At 35.9% G+C, this 17,671-nt stretch overlaps 1 protein-coding gene across 1 annotated transcript; it reads left to right on the top strand.

Moving 5' to 3' along the window:
* Window positions 1-11,778: 11,778 nt before the first annotated feature.
* On the top strand, window positions 11,779-15,750 carry LOC311292920 (uncharacterized protein). The gene is made up of 7 exons (XM_084412756.1): window positions 11,779-11,983; window positions 12,193-12,255; window positions 12,350-12,406; window positions 12,522-12,575; window positions 12,679-12,735; window positions 12,879-12,941; window positions 13,941-15,750. Exons 1-7 carry the CDS (start codon window positions 11,900-11,902, stop codon window positions 15,516-15,518), a joined length of 1,956 nt encoding a protein of 651 aa, XP_084268882.1. The 5' UTR covers window positions 11,779-11,899; the 3' UTR covers window positions 15,519-15,750.
* The last annotated feature ends 1,921 nt before the right edge of the window (window positions 15,751-17,671 follow it).

Below are 17,671 nucleotides of genomic sequence, written 5' to 3'. Positions count from 1 at the left end.
TAATGCAATTATCTAATCAACCAATCACATGGCAGTTGCTTCAATGCATTTAGGGGTGTGGTCCTGGTCAAGACAATCTCCTGAACTCCAAACTGAATGTCAGAATGGGAAAGAAAGGTGATTTAAGCAATTTTGAGCGTGGCATGGTTGTTGGTGCCAGACGGACCGGTCTGAGTATTTCACAATCTGCTCAGTTACTGGGATTTTCACGCACAACCATTTCTAGGGTTTACAAAGAATGGTGTGAAAAGAGAAAAACATCCAGTATGCGGCAGTCCTGTGGGCGAAAATGCCTTGTTGATGCTAGAGGTCAGAGGAGAATGGGCCGACTGATTCAAGCTGATAGAAGAGCAACTTTGACTGAAATAACCACTCGTTACAACCGAGGTATGCAGCAAAGCAATTGTGAAGCCACAACACGCACAACCTTGAGGTGGATGGGCTACAACAGCAGAAGACCCCACCGGGTACCACTCATCTCCACTACAAATAGGAAAAAGAGGCTACAATTTACACAAGCTCACCAAAATTGGACAGTTGAAGACTGGAAAAATGTTGCCTGGTCTGATGAGTCTCGATTTCTGTTGAGACATTCAGATGGTAGAGTCAGAATTTGGCGTAAACAGAATGAGAACATGGATCCATCATGCCTTGTTACCACTGTGCAGGCTGGTGGTAGTGGTGTAATGGTGTGGGGGATGTTTTCTTGGCACACTTTACGCCCCTTAGTGCCAATTGGGCATCGTTTAAATACCACGGCCTACCTGAGCATTGTTTCTGACCATGTCCATCCCTTTATGACCACCATGTACCCATCCTCTGATGGCTACTTCCAGCAGGATAATGCACCATGTCACAAAGCTCGAATCATTTCAAATTGGTTTCTTGAACATGACAATGAGTTCACTGTACTAAAATGGCCCCCACAGTCACCAGATCTCAACCCAATAGAGCATCTTTGGGATGTGGTGGAACGGGAGCTTCGTGCCCTGGATGTGCATCCCACAAATCTCCATCAACTGCAAGATGCTATCCTATCAATATGGGCCAACATTTCTAAAGAATGCTTTCAGCACCTTGTTGAATCAATGCCACGTAGAATTAAGGCAGTTCTGAAGGTGAAACGGGGTCAAACACAGTATTAGTATGGTGTTCCTAATAATCCTTTAGGTGAGTGTATATATATATATATATATATATATATATATATATATATATATATATATATATATATATTGTCAAGAGAAGATCTCACTGCTGATGTGCAGACCAAAATGATCATAAATAAAAAGCCCAGTTATAAATTAGACAATTTATTTCAAATTTAAATTATTTATTTTATGCATGTTATTCCCATGGGAAAGAAGTCAACAGCATGTGGATTTGAACTTTGTCATATAATTGAGCACTTCCTGTTTTTGTATGAGTGTTGAGTGTGTTTGAGTCACAGTGGGCCTCAGAGCACAGTAATACACAGCAGAGTCAGACACACACACATCCTGGATTGTCAGAGGAACTGATCTTGATGTGGAGTCCAATGTTGCAGAAAATCTCTTCTTATATTCAGGCTCCGTAGTTCCTCCACCAAATGTATATTTATTTAGAATGAATGTTGGTGATCTGTTTGGTAGCTGTTTATACCAGAAGAGGTATGGATTTTGATCAGTTGTAGTATAATTACACATTAAAATAACTTGATCTCCTTCACTTGCAGGCATTTCTCTATAAGACTGTTCAACTTTGTCCTGTCCCGAGGACACTGGAAAAAGAAAAAAGTTAAAGTCATTGACATGAATTATTTGCAAAGTAAACTTAAACATTTAAAAACCTAAATGAAAGTAAACTCTTTCATCAAATGTTTAGCTTACCATCATAATGTGCTATGAAACACAGGGAAATCAAAGCCCATTTAAGCATAGTTGTTCTCTGAGGTAAAAGAACTGAAATTCACTCAACAGTGCTTTTAAAAAACTCTGTCTCTGTTCCTGTCTCACTGAGATCTACTTTAATGTATCATGTCACATGATCTACTCATACACGAAGGGAGCAATTCTGACCTCTTGTGGATAAAGTTTAAAATTACTTAAAATGTGTTTTTTTGGAAACCAAGAACAATTTTTCACAAAAGTAGGATTAGCCTAAAATATTTTTGAACACATGCTTGATCCCCTCTACTCATCTCTAGGTGTGTATAATTGTAAAGCCATTTACTGTATATACCACTGGGCATCATGCACCTGTTTTTCTTTTTTCTTTGCAGAAGATTATTGTAAATTATCTGAAGAAGGTGTGCCTTGACTGTGTAGATGCTAATGGGTGATTTCTGCCATAATGTTTTAAACTAAACTAAACACTTCTAATATTCATGCATTTGTAGTTAATGTTGCTGCTTTGAATGGACAAGAAGATGCTTCTATTCCAGAGGGGTCTGTATATAATTCAAGATTTAAGGGTGCCATTTCTCCTGAACTGTGGAACACTAGTAGGTTTTTGAACAGTGTTCTTGTGTTTCCTGTGACTGTGGGCGTCAGAGCACAGTAATACAGAGCAGAGTCCGATACTTCAGCAGAGGAGATCTCCAGATCCACACGGTTTTGATTGTCTTTTCTGATCTTAGTAGTAAATCTTTGATCTACATCAGATGGCTTCACATCTTTTGCACTTTCTGAAATGAGCACAAGGAATTCAGGAGCTGATCCGGGATACTGACGGTACCAAAGTAAAGACCATGCAGAAGAATAACTGCAGGATAATTTAACACTTGAACCCTCGGCTGCAAACTCCTGTGTTTTGGCTGGTGTAATAGTATCTCCATTACTGGCACCTGCAAAGAAAAGTGAAATAGTCTCAGAGGGTTCAAATATTATCACTATACTGGTAAAATGTGTGCATTTCAGAAGTTAATTCACTTATAGTGCACATTAATATATTAAGGCCACAAATAGGACAATATATAATTATAAAAAACTACTTGACATACTTTATTGTGATAATTTAAGGACATCATTGAAGTGATGGTACTTACATACTAAAGCAGAGAACAGAATAACTGAATGGAGGATCATTGTGTGTGTGCTCACAGTCTCAGCTTGAATGATCTTATGACGGTCTCTGTCAAGTTCAGTAAAATATGTTTAGCTCCTCCTTCCTCACCTCCCGGGGAAAGGAGTGCATCTAAAAATCAGTTTATCACTGTCACACTGTTGCTTCATAATGTCAAAAAGACAGCGTATCTTTTATCTAAAAATTTTGACAAAAGAGACCAGGCTCGGATTTCCTTAAATATTCAGTCCCATATGAAAAAAACCTGCATGGTTCATATACAGCAACCATATATCTTCCTTACTTAAATCGGATAGAATTACCCTCTGTGTTTCATGTAAGGACAATACATGTCCTATACAAAATCAGACCGATTATGGCCACTTTCATACTAAAAAGCACACATACAACTTGTATGGGAATTTTGCATTATATGTGAATACTGTAAGAAGTCTTATATGACTTTTACATGAAAAAAGTATGCAATGGTATATGGTATTAGTAGAAAAAACATGATTTTCATATACAAATCATTTAAAGTTCTTATATTGAATCATATGCTAGTCAAATATAAGTCATATAGGATTTATATATATATATTGTGTAATTTGTTTATATGTATTTTATAAAGATTTCATGTTTTGTTTTATAGGAAAATGGTGTGCCTGCTCTTTGATTTTTATATGTTTCTACCTAATTCCTCATATTACAGCTATAATATTTCTATATTTATAATATAATTACAATACATGATTTTCATTCAATAATACTACACCTCTGCATATATTAATCATATATGATTTCAGTCAATGACTTGCATATACTAATCATATATGATTTCAGTCAATGACTTGCACAAATTTGCTATGGAAACACGTTTATTTCAATAAAATCAAAGTAACAACACACAAATCAAATTATACTCCACATGAGTAATTAAGAATTCCACCTTGATAGCAAACTGAACTTTGCTCAGAACAAAAAAAAAAAAAAAAACCATCAACAACAAACCTTCGACACATTGTCATGGTCATCAGTCATCAAAGAGCATTAAGGTTTCTGGATGTTTTTGTGTTTTCTTCTTCACTCTGATTTCAGTAAGTTTGGCATTGATGGCTGCACCAATGCTGGAGGGCACCACATGAGGCCACTTTTGCAACGTTGCTCCTGTGAGACAAATTAATAAAAAGCAAAACATAGATGTTGTTAGGAAGCAAGGTGGCCCACAGTTCATGACAACATATCAAGTTAGATAAATCATCAGCAGCATGGGTGTGGTCTAGTGTTTAGGGTTCCAAATAAAATTATATTTTTTAGCTTCCAAATGGAACCCCAGAAAGTTGTGTTTGATAGGGATTGCCACTATTGTGGCCCTGAGCAAGCTACTTAAGGTTTAAGCACTTGGTGGTTGAACCCCTAATTAACTCTTAAAAAAGGCAAGGGTGGAAAATGAAAAGCAAAAAAATAATTTCATGTCATTTTTTATATCATCTGGACTTAAGTAAAACATATAAAAAATAAATTTTGAAATATTTGATATATTTTGGATTGTATGAGTTGTGTGACCTGTAAGTCACATTGCCTGTTTTGGGTATAAAAAGGGACCAGTTCATTAATCTGTTTTGCCACTGCATGATTAAAACAATTATATCCTATACTTCACCTAATCTAATGTTAACAAATTATATATCATTGGAAAGCTTACGAACTCAAGATTCAGCCTTGTTTTGAAATTGGACCTTGCTTTATCACAAAAATGGTACTTTTACACTTAACTCTCACCCCCTCTTTTGAGAATGCACTATTCAAACTTAAATGGTTGTAATTCAAGAATGCTTTAGACCCAAGTTTGGTCTTGTTTTAAAGAAAACACTCAGTAGCTTATTAATGAAGTGAAATCACTTCAATGAAAGTATGAAAAAGTTATGGAAGTTTAAAGTAAATCAAAAATACTGTACCTAATACTTTTTATTTTATATAAAATATATATTTTACCTTTTTTTTTTTCTCTAAAATTGATATAAAATCAAATCCATATATCTAACCAAGTTGTGTTCCAAATTTGAAGTTGATATCCCATGAGATTTTGTTTAGGCACAATATCTAACTATACCACATGTATGCATTCAGCCATAACAAATTAATACATTTCTGTACAAATATCACTTCTGTCACAAAATATGGAACCTTGAGACTCAGACCTTTCTGACAATAGGCTATGTGTTTTGTCAAGATTAGAAAAGGTATTGAACATAAATTATGAAACATGATGATGTTCAAAAGTGGAGGAGCCAGATAAAATAATTTAGAGTACCGTTTCTATGGTAAAGCAACGTCCAATGTCAATTTCAACAGGATGAATTCTGAGTTTGTAAGCTTTCAAATGATATATAATTTGTCAACTTTAGATAGAATAGGATATAATTGTTTTAAACATGCAGTGGAAAAACAGATTAATGACTTGGTCCTTTTTTTATACCCAACACAGGCAATGTGACTCAGGAGTAACATATATTTCAAAACGTGCTAAATAACCACATGAACAACATTTTTATAAATTTTCTTTTTCAGCACCTTAAGATAATGTTCATAATTAATGTTAGCAGTGTTAGTATTATTTTTTTTTTCAAAAGAAAAGTAAGTTTAATATATATTTACTTTCTTCAAAATCTGAATGTCCTGCACCACTGGCAGCCATGTTGGATTTAGGTCAGGCTGACTAATCTCAAAACATTTTAAACAAATCATGTGACCAGCATACTCAAGACAGACCAGGCTGTGATAAATGATAAAAGGATTTGATGAAAAAATCATTCTTACGCCCCAAAAAAGACAACAAAAACTATGTTACTCCCAGATCACATTGCCAGTTTTAGGGTTAAACCCTGTAGTGCAGCAATATAATATGGATCAAATACTCACTTCTAAATAATTACAATACTCTGAACTGATTTGAAACTTACTGTAGATAGCTTCAACTTTCAATTTATCAAGAGCCTGGCGTTGTGGCCCAGAATCCCTGGATGTTCCTCGAAGATTGCTCACAAGTAGCACATCAATTGGGAACACTGCAGTCAGGAGCGTTCTCACAAAACAGGAGGCAGAGTTTGCATTTTGGGCCACAGCCCAAGCCAATCTATCAACAAATACATTGGATCCAGGAGAAATTTCCACCTGTTTTTATGAAGAGTATGAAAACAATTAATTATGCAGTGTTGCAATAGTTTTATATAGATACTGATTACCAAATGGTTTATTGAAAAGTGCAGTCTTTATTGCCCAGAATAAACTACTACACTACCTGTTCTTTAGACACTCCTTTCGGTGGGAAGGGCTCTGCATTACTCTGTGGCAAACATTGTCCACCTTCAAGGTCAGAGCTGACTGATGACGACATTGATGAACACTGAGACTTCAGGGCCATTTTCACGTCATTTATCATATTTGGTAGCTCTAGAAAAAAAAAAAAGTTATAAAGAATTAGCAATACCGATTTACCTACTCAACTAACTCCTATGTGTACATATGCTCATGCATGTTACAGAGGTTGAATGTTTCAGGTTTCTTGTCATATAAATATAATTATGAACTATTACCAGTTATTATTATTTTTGTCTTAACTGTACATACCAAGTTAAATAATAATATTGAAACAGAATGGTAGTTCAACAATAATTTAAAGTCTTAATGGTGGTATCAGTGATTTCAGGCCCAAAAAAAAAATCACATTCATCTAATCTTTCCGAACGATCCGCTAGCTGCCCGCCCCATAAGCAGGCCGTCAAAAAACGCTCTCTGTAGGCAGCCTAGACTCTGAGATCTGCACACAAAAACAAATGGTTTCACCAACCACTCAAAACCAAAACAAATAGTTTTGTGTGCAGATCTCAGAGCCTAGGCTGCCTACAGAGAGCGTTTTTTTGACGGCATGCTTATGGGGCGGCAGCTAGCGGATCGTTCGGAAAGATTAGATGAATGTGATTTTTTTTTTGGGCCTGAAATCACTGATACCACCATTAAGTGCAAAGACAGTAAAAAATAAACCAAGTTAAGTTCAAATCTAAACCATCAAACAGTTTGATAGCTGATTCACCACAACAGGGAGTAACTGTAATACATGCCTTGAATGAGCATTTTTCTCAATTGTTCGTTGTCATTTCTCAATTTTTTGTTTTCTTCCTCCATTTCTTTTAGCTGCCTCTGACTCTCCGTCAAGGTGGTGTCTTGGTACTTATCCACAACCATTTGGGCAACATTTTTCTGTTTTTGGGGAATCATTTTCCTTTTCTTTTGGGTCTGTCAAGGAACAAGAAACGAGAGATGGAGATGATACATATTTGTCTTCTTACCTCTGTAAATGTAAACAGACTGACATAAAATTCCTGGCCAGGGGTACGTTTCCAGAAAGTATCGCTAGCTAACTATTGTCGCAAGTTCTGTCATTATCAGCATTGTTCAACAAGTCGTTGTTTCCCGAAAACATCGCTCCAATGAACATTCGCAAACTGCATAGCAAAGTTGTGTGGTTAGAACGACAGCTCCAGGAGCGAGTGAGCGTGATCACCTGTTCCCCTATCATAATAGTTACAGAATAAACGTGAATGAACATCTGAGGGCATGTTCTCAATACTTTTCAAGTTCTGGAAATTACTTAAATCATATTAAAGCCCTGCCCAGTTCCAGATGTATCTGAATACAGATAAGAATAATTTTGAAATTGTTACAAATACAGATATTGTCTCCGCTGCAAAACACTTATTTACACTATTGGTTTGTTTATCAGTTATTCTGCAATGTGACCTAACAAGAATGTTTATTTTTCTTTTTGCAATTTATTAATGTAAAACTAGCAGTTACTAGCTTCAAATTGTTTAGTAAACATAACAGAGTGTGAGGTACATTACTACCAGTGTTGGTCATCTTACTTTAAAAAAGTAATTAGTTACAGTTACAAATTGAACGTGGATAAAGTGGATAAAGTTTTTTTTTTCCTGCGTGCATGTTACATAAACATTCCATGTACATTCCATCCCTCAAATGTTTAATAATGGGTAATATGTCCTTACTATTTGTTAATCATTAATTACTAGTGTACTTGCTTAATGCTTAATTAATGCATAATTCTGGACTATTAAAATAAAGTGTTACCAGAGTTCTTAATGGCATGCATATTTTGGACATAGTCAGGAGCAAAAACAAGGTTATCTTGCCTTGTACACATGTCCACGACGTCGGTGTTTGTGCATAGGTTGCGTATGTTTGAGCATAAATAACGAATAATCGCTTGCACCTTGGAACCTATTTCCGGGAGTGCGATCTCGAGCCACCAGGCTCTGTTTTGTGCGGATGGGCAGCCAGAGCGTGTTAAGGGTTTTCTGTTAAAACGTTGTCGTTAATAACTAATGATCTTTGCATGTACTGTAAGTGAATCAGTCAATCAAAACTAACTTTAGCTGGACAATAACTTTATTCTGGGGGCCTATACCACTAAGCTGGTTTAGGTGGCTAGCCAGCTATGTTTCAGTTTAGTTTCCGCCAACCCTGAGTTTTAGGTACTATGAAAGTAGCTTGGCTTTAATCGGTGTTCGTCGCCAGTGTTACACTGCACGGCTAACCTGCTCCTGGGCTGGTCATGTTCTGGATTCAAGATCTCAGACTGAAGTTTGACCAATCCATGAGCAAAGTGACACATGTCTGATGTGATAAAGTCACTTCACCTGTTTCTACTCCAAATTAAAGGTCACGACATAGCAAATGATTTTTTAAAGACAAAATCGTCTGGCTTTTAGTAATGCTAATTTTGAATAATATATTTGTATGATTTAAGTATTATTTATGTAATTATTATACCCTTAAACGATCACAGGTACAATTTTAGTTCATCTATTATTATTATTACGCAGAGTTTAAATGTATACATATATAAAGGTAATATAAATACGCTTTAGATTCAATAGATGAAGATGTAAAATGACTACATGTTCTATATACCTTTATCAACTGTATAAAATAACTTCACAAATTTTACTTGTACTGATTTACAGTAGCAAGACCTTTACCTTTAGCTTTCCTCTTATAGACAACTTTCTTCTTGCTGTAAATTTGTTTAAATATTTAATATTTTAATACTTTTATTTATTAAGTGTATTTCGCTTCTCTCGTGAGAAATGAATCGCAGTTTCACTATTTCTCAGCATGTGATTGGCTGTTCGCTACTGATGTCACACCTAAACTCCTAAATGCAGGATTAAAGCCTGAGTTGACAGAGAAAGTTGATGATCAGCATCATGGTACCAAAAAAGCCTGGTTGGATTGGTTTGGTTTTGTCAACTCGAAACTAATCCTGTAACTCTGAGTTTGTTCAACTATCATCATGGTACAGGCCCCAGAACAGCTGTAAAGCCTAAACAATCTATGTTACTTTAATTTCATATTATCACTGTAAAGCTGCTTTGAAACAATTCATACTGTTAAAAGCGCTATATAAATGAAGTTGACTTGACTTCCCTTGCATAGGCTTTTTGTCACTGTTGGTTTAATGTTCTAAATAACAATAGGACTTAGCCTAGATATAATACCAGATCTCTTTGTTTATTAAGTCGGCAAATATTTCAAATGTATTATTATGTAAATTGGTACTTAAATAAATGGTGTGTGATTATGTGCATGAAATTCATTCAGTGACAGTAGAATACAAACAGTCTTACCGGTGTATGCTCAACATCAGTTTCATCTGAATCTGTATATCTTGACGGCGGGACTGAGGGCCTTTTCTTAGGCATTGGGTTGTTCATTTCGTCAGACTCCAACCGTAGAAATTCCCTAATTTTAGAATTAGTATGAAATCGATTGCCTGAAAATGAAAATGTCAAAGTTGGAGGATAGATCAGATTAAGGCACTTTACAGTAAAGAAAACAATATTTAGTGCACTTAATAATTTGTGTGCATATTATTGTGTGATAGTAGTCGTAACTTCACACATCATAACTGCTTCACATTATTTATTGGACCTGACACTGTAAAATTTAAAAAAAAAAAATGCATAAGATAGATCTACTTACTGCTCACAAACTTGATAGAGGCAGCATACACTGGCCAGCCATGTTTTGGCTTTTTCCCTTTCTGCCATTCCACAGCAGCTGAATAGTCAGTTTGCGGGTATCCATCATCATCCATCTTGGTGTCATCATATTTACGTATGGCTTCGGTTTTCACCTCGCTGTACATCCCTGCATCCTCCCCACTGACCCATTGGACCACTGCAAACTTTCTCATCACACCTTGGGCATTAAAAGAGTTAGGCTTTTAGCGAATTTAGATAGATAAGGTTGTTTACGGCATATAAGGTTGTTTCATCAGATCTCACATGGGAAGATCACATTTTTGTGTCTTGTAAGTCAGATTGTAGCGTCATGGGCATCATTTTTGCTGTGTAATAACAGTTTGCCAGACACAGACATATTGCTAGGCCAGCTAAATGTCAGATGCATGCAAGTTATCTGCAGATTTGTGAAAGATCATTACAATAGATAATTAAGGCTGTCGATTTAACGCAGTAATCTGATTAATTAACGTTAGTTGTGAGAAAATAACACGATTAAAATATTTTAACTCAATTAGCCCACCTGCCCCTGACCAATAGGTAGATTTGTGTAACGTTAATTAAATAGATTCAAAACTTAATCGCTTGACAGCCCTAAAGTTAGAAATAATATAAAAAAGTAAAAGTCGTCTAATGTTAATGGTATAGCCTAATACCAATACATAAACCAAAAATACATTCAGTTAACGTTACCATACACGAAGAAAGGGCAATTTCAAAGTTGTTGCTGGATGTATAAGCTCCTAGCAACGTTAAGTTAACCTTAACTCTTGCAAGTCTTATAGGCTAACAAATTTGAACAAACCAACTTGTTAATTTGCTTAGAAATTACTAAATGAACCAACCTGAATCAACACAAATGACTGAGTAATAACTTACTTGTGTAGTATGTCTTCGGGTGACGCTAGAAATCCACGTTTACTTGATCTAAAAACTCTGTTGAAACTTGAGCAATGGCCCGTTTTACCGCTCTCTGGGAGCTTAAATTAATCAGTGAGCTCAGCTGGATTTCTATTGGATCCCGCGCAGCAGTTCAAACATCAACCAATCGGCATATTTTACCGATTCACATGGACCTAATTCACTTGCCTACATGTAGGTATATACATGTGTTCAGAAAATAGACTAATACAAAATGCCGAAACGAAAATTGTATTGCTTTAACAGCCACGGAGGAGAAGAAAGAATGATTCCTATTCGTACTCGGACCAGGTGGAAAAGAAGGTAAACCTTGTTTTTCCAGCAAAGTTTTTTCCCTATAAATGTGTGTATTAAATATGATATAATATATTCATAAATATGCATTATGCTTAGCCTATTGTTTAACATAATTTTACAAATAATGTTTAGTTATATAGTTTTAAGGTTATTTGATTAAAATGTTGTAATACGCATTGCCAAACAATTATTGTTGATTATTATTACAGGCATTCTATAAATTAGCAGCCTGGCATTAGTACTGTCAGTAAATTATTATGCACGGCTAATAATTTTATGTCATAATAATATATTCATCTGTGGTTTCCATGTCAAGACAACAATATAACTTTAAGCACAACAGCAATGCTAAAATATAATTTTTTATTCTGTCAGTAAAAGTGAAAGGAGCATACAGGTAAATGGTGGGTTGGGTTGTGAACACTAGCCTTAATCTGATTATCATTCTCAGGGGTTGTTACTCAAAAAAGGTTGAGAACCACAGATCTAGACTAACAATAAGTAGTGTAGAGTTGTAAAGCTGTCTCTCTTATATTATGTTGTGTCTGAAACTGTACAGGAACATTGAAAACTGTCTGCATGACTTGGAGGAGGTACATTTCCAGAGTGCCAATAATGATGTAAGTACTAAGTCAGAAAATAAATCACACAAGTGAGGCTACAATTTAAAAAAAATGGTGGCAATTGTAAATTGATGCAAGTTTTATTAGGCACAATTAAATTTAAGGGTTTCTCATCTTTTTAAAAGAAATAAGTCAACTTTATCCGCATTAAAATTGATTGTCCTGTTGTCTTCCTCTTTTGTATATTTCCTTCTGCCCTATATTAGGATGATGTTTCACATTCACCAAAAGGGACTGAAGAATCCACCCTCACATATATAGATCTACAGGTAGAAATGATTGGAGTAAATTACATTAATCTATTGATATGGGCCTATTGTTTTTTTCTTTCACATAAATTAATAATGTTTTCTCCTCTTTCAGGACCATATATTATTACAAGCAGAGACCACAAGAGATTTGCCATCCATAGAAAAACAGGTGAGGAAAAGTTTTGTTTAAATGTCCTCCAGCTGTCAGTAAGGCATATGGATACTGAGGATGACCAAAAGCTATTCTGTTGTTTCTTATGAGTTGATTTATTGTCTTCTTTTAGGAAATGTTACCCCTCCCAGAAAGGAAAGAACAGTCACAATCACCAGACACTAATGTAAGATTTCTTCCTTTGAAAATAACTCTTAATACTTCAAATGGTTTTTCTTAATGAACCTTCTCTTTCACATACACATTTATTAGTTAATTTTGTCATTTAGTACATCCAGGTCAATGTACCGCTGAGGACAGGGCAGGTTATGTCCAAAGAAATACAGGTAAACATTGCCTATTTCTTTTTTAGTTCAATTTCTATTCATTTTTATTGCTATATTTACTATTGATAGTTCAAATTATATATATATATATATATATATATATATATATATATATATATATTAAAAAGTCTTGATCTTTTTAGGAAGACAGCCCTATGTCACATTCACCAGAGACTGCAGAAGAGGGAACCTCTTCAGAAATACTGGTAAATAAGTCATTTACCCCAGACTATATGTAAATAAGGAATGGTGTATGTCATTTTGGTTTAAATTGTGTTGCGTACATGTGTATAACAATTGTCCCTAAATGTGTAGAGACAGCTGAATTTGAGATCAGATGCTTAAATCAGTACGTAGCATAATTCATTGTTGATAACAGTTTCGATTTTTTAATCATTCGCAGGATATGAATTCTTGATATCAACAATTACATTTTCAATAGTAAAAATGCTCATTCTTGATATCAGTAATTAGATTTCAACTAGAAAATTTGTAATTCTTGATATCAGCTATGACGTCATTACTCGCAGAAATACAAGTTCTAGATATCAAGACTAGAATTGCAAATAGTAAAAACTATAATTCTTGATATGTTCAATTGAATTTTCACTAGTTAAATGTCACCATAGGCTGCCATTCAAAATCAGTTGTTGATATCAATTATTGATTCCAATTTCACATATCCGAAATGCAATTGTAATAAAAAATGTATAGTGATACTTTGTTACTAGTAAATATATATATTTCTGTTATCAATAACTCAATTTCACTAGTTGAAATGTTAATTCTTGATACCTGTAAATGTATTTTAACATGTTACATTAGCTAGTGTCAGTAAAATATTATGCATGGATAATAATCGTATGTAATAATACAATATTCCTCTGTGGCCTATGGAGGTGGCTTCTCTGAAAAAGTAATGTTATACCAACTAAAAGACACCAATATAAATTTAAGCCCTACAGCAATGCTAAAATGTAATCTATTATTCTGTCTGTAAAAGTGAAAGGAGCATACAAGCAGATGTTGGGGTGGGTTGTGACCACTAGATTTAATCTTGATGAACTTCCTGGGTATTAATAAAAGTCAAAACAGTTTGCCATATTGTTGAACAAGAATATCAACATTTAGAGTAAAACATGTTTCTTTTGGTACACACTTCGCTTATGATCACTCATATTTGGATTATTTCTTATTTGTTACAGAATACCAACCAATCGAACCATGCGTCTTCAGGTCCCTCGAATGACCATGTCACAGATGCCAGTTGGCTGAACATCCTCGCATTTTCCATGAAGCACAATGTAACAGGCGCTTTAATGGAGGACCTACTGAAGCTGTTAAGGTTATGTAGTGGGGACCCTCTAAGCATCCCAAGTAGCAAATACATGCTAGAGAAGGAGTTTAAAGATTATGTAGACAAATCAGAATACCATCATTATTGTGGTATTTGCAGCTCTTACATTGGCCTCTCAGTGTCAAAGGACGGTGAATTAAAATGTCAGATTTGCTCATCAACCCAAACTGTGAGACAAAGTTTAGAGTTGGGTAATTTTTTTATTTGTATACCTTTGAGGCATCAACTTAAAGCTCTTTTGGAGAATGAGCCTATTCCAAATATTTACAATGACCAAAACAGAGATGGAATAACAGATATTTCAGATGGGAAGTTGTACAAATATCTGAAATCAGTTAGTGATCCATTCTTTTCCCTGTCATTCAATTGTGACGGAGTGCCAGTGTTCAAGTCATCTAAATATAGCATATGGCCCTTACTATGCTCTGTTAATGAATTACCCCCAGATGAAAGAGATAAAAATGTCATACTATGTGCCTTGTGGTTTGGGTCATCAAAACCACAAATGACTAGCTTCCTCAAACCTTTTGTGGAGGAATGCAAAAGTCTTGGACAAACAGGTCTTCAGTGGCAGGATCCAGTAGATAACTCAATCAAAATGACAAAGGTTTATGCATTATGTGCCATATGTGATGCTGTTGCACGACCTTTACTGCAAAATTTCAAACAGTTTAATGGAGAGTATGGGTGTGGGCACTGTCTTCATCCAGGTGTTCAAGTGAGAAAAGGCAATGGGACTGTGCGAGTGTATCCTTGTTTAGAGGAGATGCCAGACCTTAGAGATCATGACACAACTGTGCAAATAGGTGAGATTGCCAAAAATAATGAACAGAGCATTTTGGGCATAAAAGGGCCATCTCCAATTTTGGACTTGCCAGATTTTGACCTGATCAATGGCATGGTCCCTGATTACATGCATTGTGTGTTGCTGGGGGTTTGCCGGCAAATAGCCACTTTATGGTTTGATTCTAAAAGCTATAGTAAACCATGGTATATTGGTTTGAACACTGCAACAGTGGATGCAAATCTTTTAGCAATCAAGCCTCCAAGCATTTTTTCCAGAATCCCACGGTCTATTGTTGAGCGAAGGTTTTGGAAGGCTCACGAATGGCAGAACTGGCTTTTATATTACAGTTTGCCAGTCCTGAAGGGGATACTTCCAAACAAGTATCTTTGCCACTGGGCTCTACTTGTCGAGGGTGTGAGCATTTTGCTAGGTTCAGACATTAGCCAAGAGGATATTGACCATGCTCATGAGGCTCTTGAGTTTTATGTTAAATCAGTTCAGTCTTTGTACGGTGAAGATCAGATAATAATAATAATAATTCATTACATTTATATAGCGCTTTTCTCGGCACTCAAAGCGCTTTACATGGAAGGGGGAATCTCCTCAACCACCACCAATGTGCAGCATCCACTTGGATGATGCGACGGCAGCCATATTGCGCCAGAACGCCCACCACACACCAGCTTACTGGTGGAGAGGAGACAGTGATGAAGCCAATCAGTATATGGGGATGATTAGGGGGCCATGATGGACAGAGGCCACTGGGCAAATTTGGCCAGGATGCCGGGGTTACACCCCTACTCTTTCGAAAGACATCCTGGGATTTTTAATGACCACAGAGAGTCAGGACCTCGGTTTAACGTCTCTTCCGAAGGACGAGGGTAGATGACCGAAGGACGTATTGTAGATGACCTACAATATGCATTCACTTCTGCATTTGACTAAGACTGTGGAGAATTTGGGTCCTCTCTGGGCCCAGTCTGCTTTCATGTTTGAGAGCTATAATGGCTATTTGCTCAAGCAAGTCAAAAGCAGTAATGCAGTGCCTCAGCAGCTTTGCAAAAGAGTAGCATGGTCTCGGGCATTGCCACGCATAGCTAAGGCCTGCTTATCCAATGATGTCTCACCAGAAATTAAATCTTTCTACACTGAAATGACCTCTGGTAAACATCATGTAAATAACTATGCTACATATGATAGCGTGACTGCACTTGGAGTGCCAAAGATCAGGCAAGTGTCTGAAAATGATATGAATGCATTGCATGCATTGCTAGATGTACCTGAGACCTCTATTGGCAGGTACTACAACAGAATAGTTGTCAACGGAGAGGTCATTCACAGCCAAACATACACAAAGACAAAGAAAAGGAACAACTCGGTTGTGATATTGAAAGATGGCAGTATTTTCAAGGTTTCACACTTTCTCTGTGTCAGTGATGACCAACATCACTTGTATGCAGTTGGCAAATTTGGAAATTGTACAGTGCAGAAGCTGGTTCGAGGATCTGCTGTCAAAATATCACTGACCTTTATGCGGACTGTTCATTTTCCTACAGGATTTGAAAGAGCAGTTGACAGCAATGACATTGTGAGGCCGTGTATTTACATAAACTGTGAACAGTTTGGGTCTGTTATTTGTGAACCAATCAGAACATATTATTGCAAATGAATTGAGTCAAATATGTTTCATGAATCGTGATTAAAATGTTTAAAATTGGCTGGAATAAATTGTTGTATATGTGACATGTACTGGTGGTGATATGCATAATAATCACTTCACATTTTGGAAAGATTTATGTTTGTAGGTTAAGAATAGAACTGTTGTAACGTAACTTAGTAATTAGTACTAAAGTTTAGAGAAATTGTGACAAATGAACATAAAAAATCTGGTGATGCAAGATTTAAAATGAAAACTGTTGATATATGAAATATGAAACTGTAGAATACACTAATAAATAATTTTCTAATTAAAATGTGTGCTTGTGTGTTTAAATGTGTTTTATCTAAGATAGATACAGTAGATGACCATGTTTAATTATAGGGGCTCAATTTAGGACATGAGCATGAGTTAAGTACAGCCTTATGCTGCTAAACTGCACTGTTTTATACAAGTCTTAATACGCTGGACATTCATATTAAATTTGCATTATTTTCCTATGTTTTTACTTCATGAAAAACTATGGCTTTAGTTGTATGTAGGACATATATGATTAAACATACATTAATATTATGCAATTTATATATGCTTTTTTTTGCAGCATATATGTCCCTTACAATATTCTGTTGGAACATATAAGAATCACACGTTTTTTTAGCAAACCTTTTCCATATGGGAAGAAAACACAAAACACCAAATATAAACCAATATGATTACCCACGTCTCCACCTGACAACCGTGGAACCCTGCCGACTGCGCCAGAATGTAGCAGCACGAGGATGGGATAGAATGACTTGTCGTGGAGGCCTTATGTGCCCTTATCCACTGCTCTGCCTCGGCTCCTGTCCTGCTGACTCAGGTCGCTCCATGTGTGCTTGTGGAACCACAAAATTGTCTACATTGAGTGCTGTTGATGTTTGTGCATTTTATATTGATTATTTATCTTTAATAAAACAAATTTATATTTTTGTACCCACGTCTCCTGCCGCCTTACTGTGGACGAACCTGTGTTTCCTTAAATAACAAACTATATTTTATTGTCCCTGGCAAGATTCCAGGGTGGCGTAGTCGTTAGCAGAGATCATTTTATGCTTAAAGTCATTCTATCCCATCCTCGTGCTGCTACATTTACAAA

The sequence above is a fragment of the Rutilus rutilus genome, assembly GCF_951802725.1.
Source record: "Rutilus rutilus genome assembly, chromosome: 6".
NCBI lineage: Eukaryota > Metazoa > Chordata > Actinopteri > Cypriniformes > Leuciscidae > Rutilus > Rutilus rutilus.
The sequence above is the reverse complement of the archived record's forward strand: the minus strand, read 5'-3'. Positions and strand labels throughout refer to the sequence as shown.

What these genes read in the sequence shown, in the direction of transcription:
- LOC311292920 (XM_084412756.1), top strand. Translation starts at nt 11,900, where the DNA reads ATGTTGTGTCTGAAACTGTACAGGAACATTGAAAACTGTCTGCATGAC. An exon ending in TCACATATATAGATCTACAG is followed by an intron (nt 12,256 to 12,349) that starts GTAGAAATGATT and finishes CTCCTCTTTCAG; the next exon opens with GACCATATATTATTACAAGC. An exon ending in GAACCTCTTCAGAAATACTG is followed by an intron (nt 12,942 to 13,940) that starts GTAAATAAGTCA and finishes TATTTGTTACAG; the next exon opens with AATACCAACCAATCGAACCA.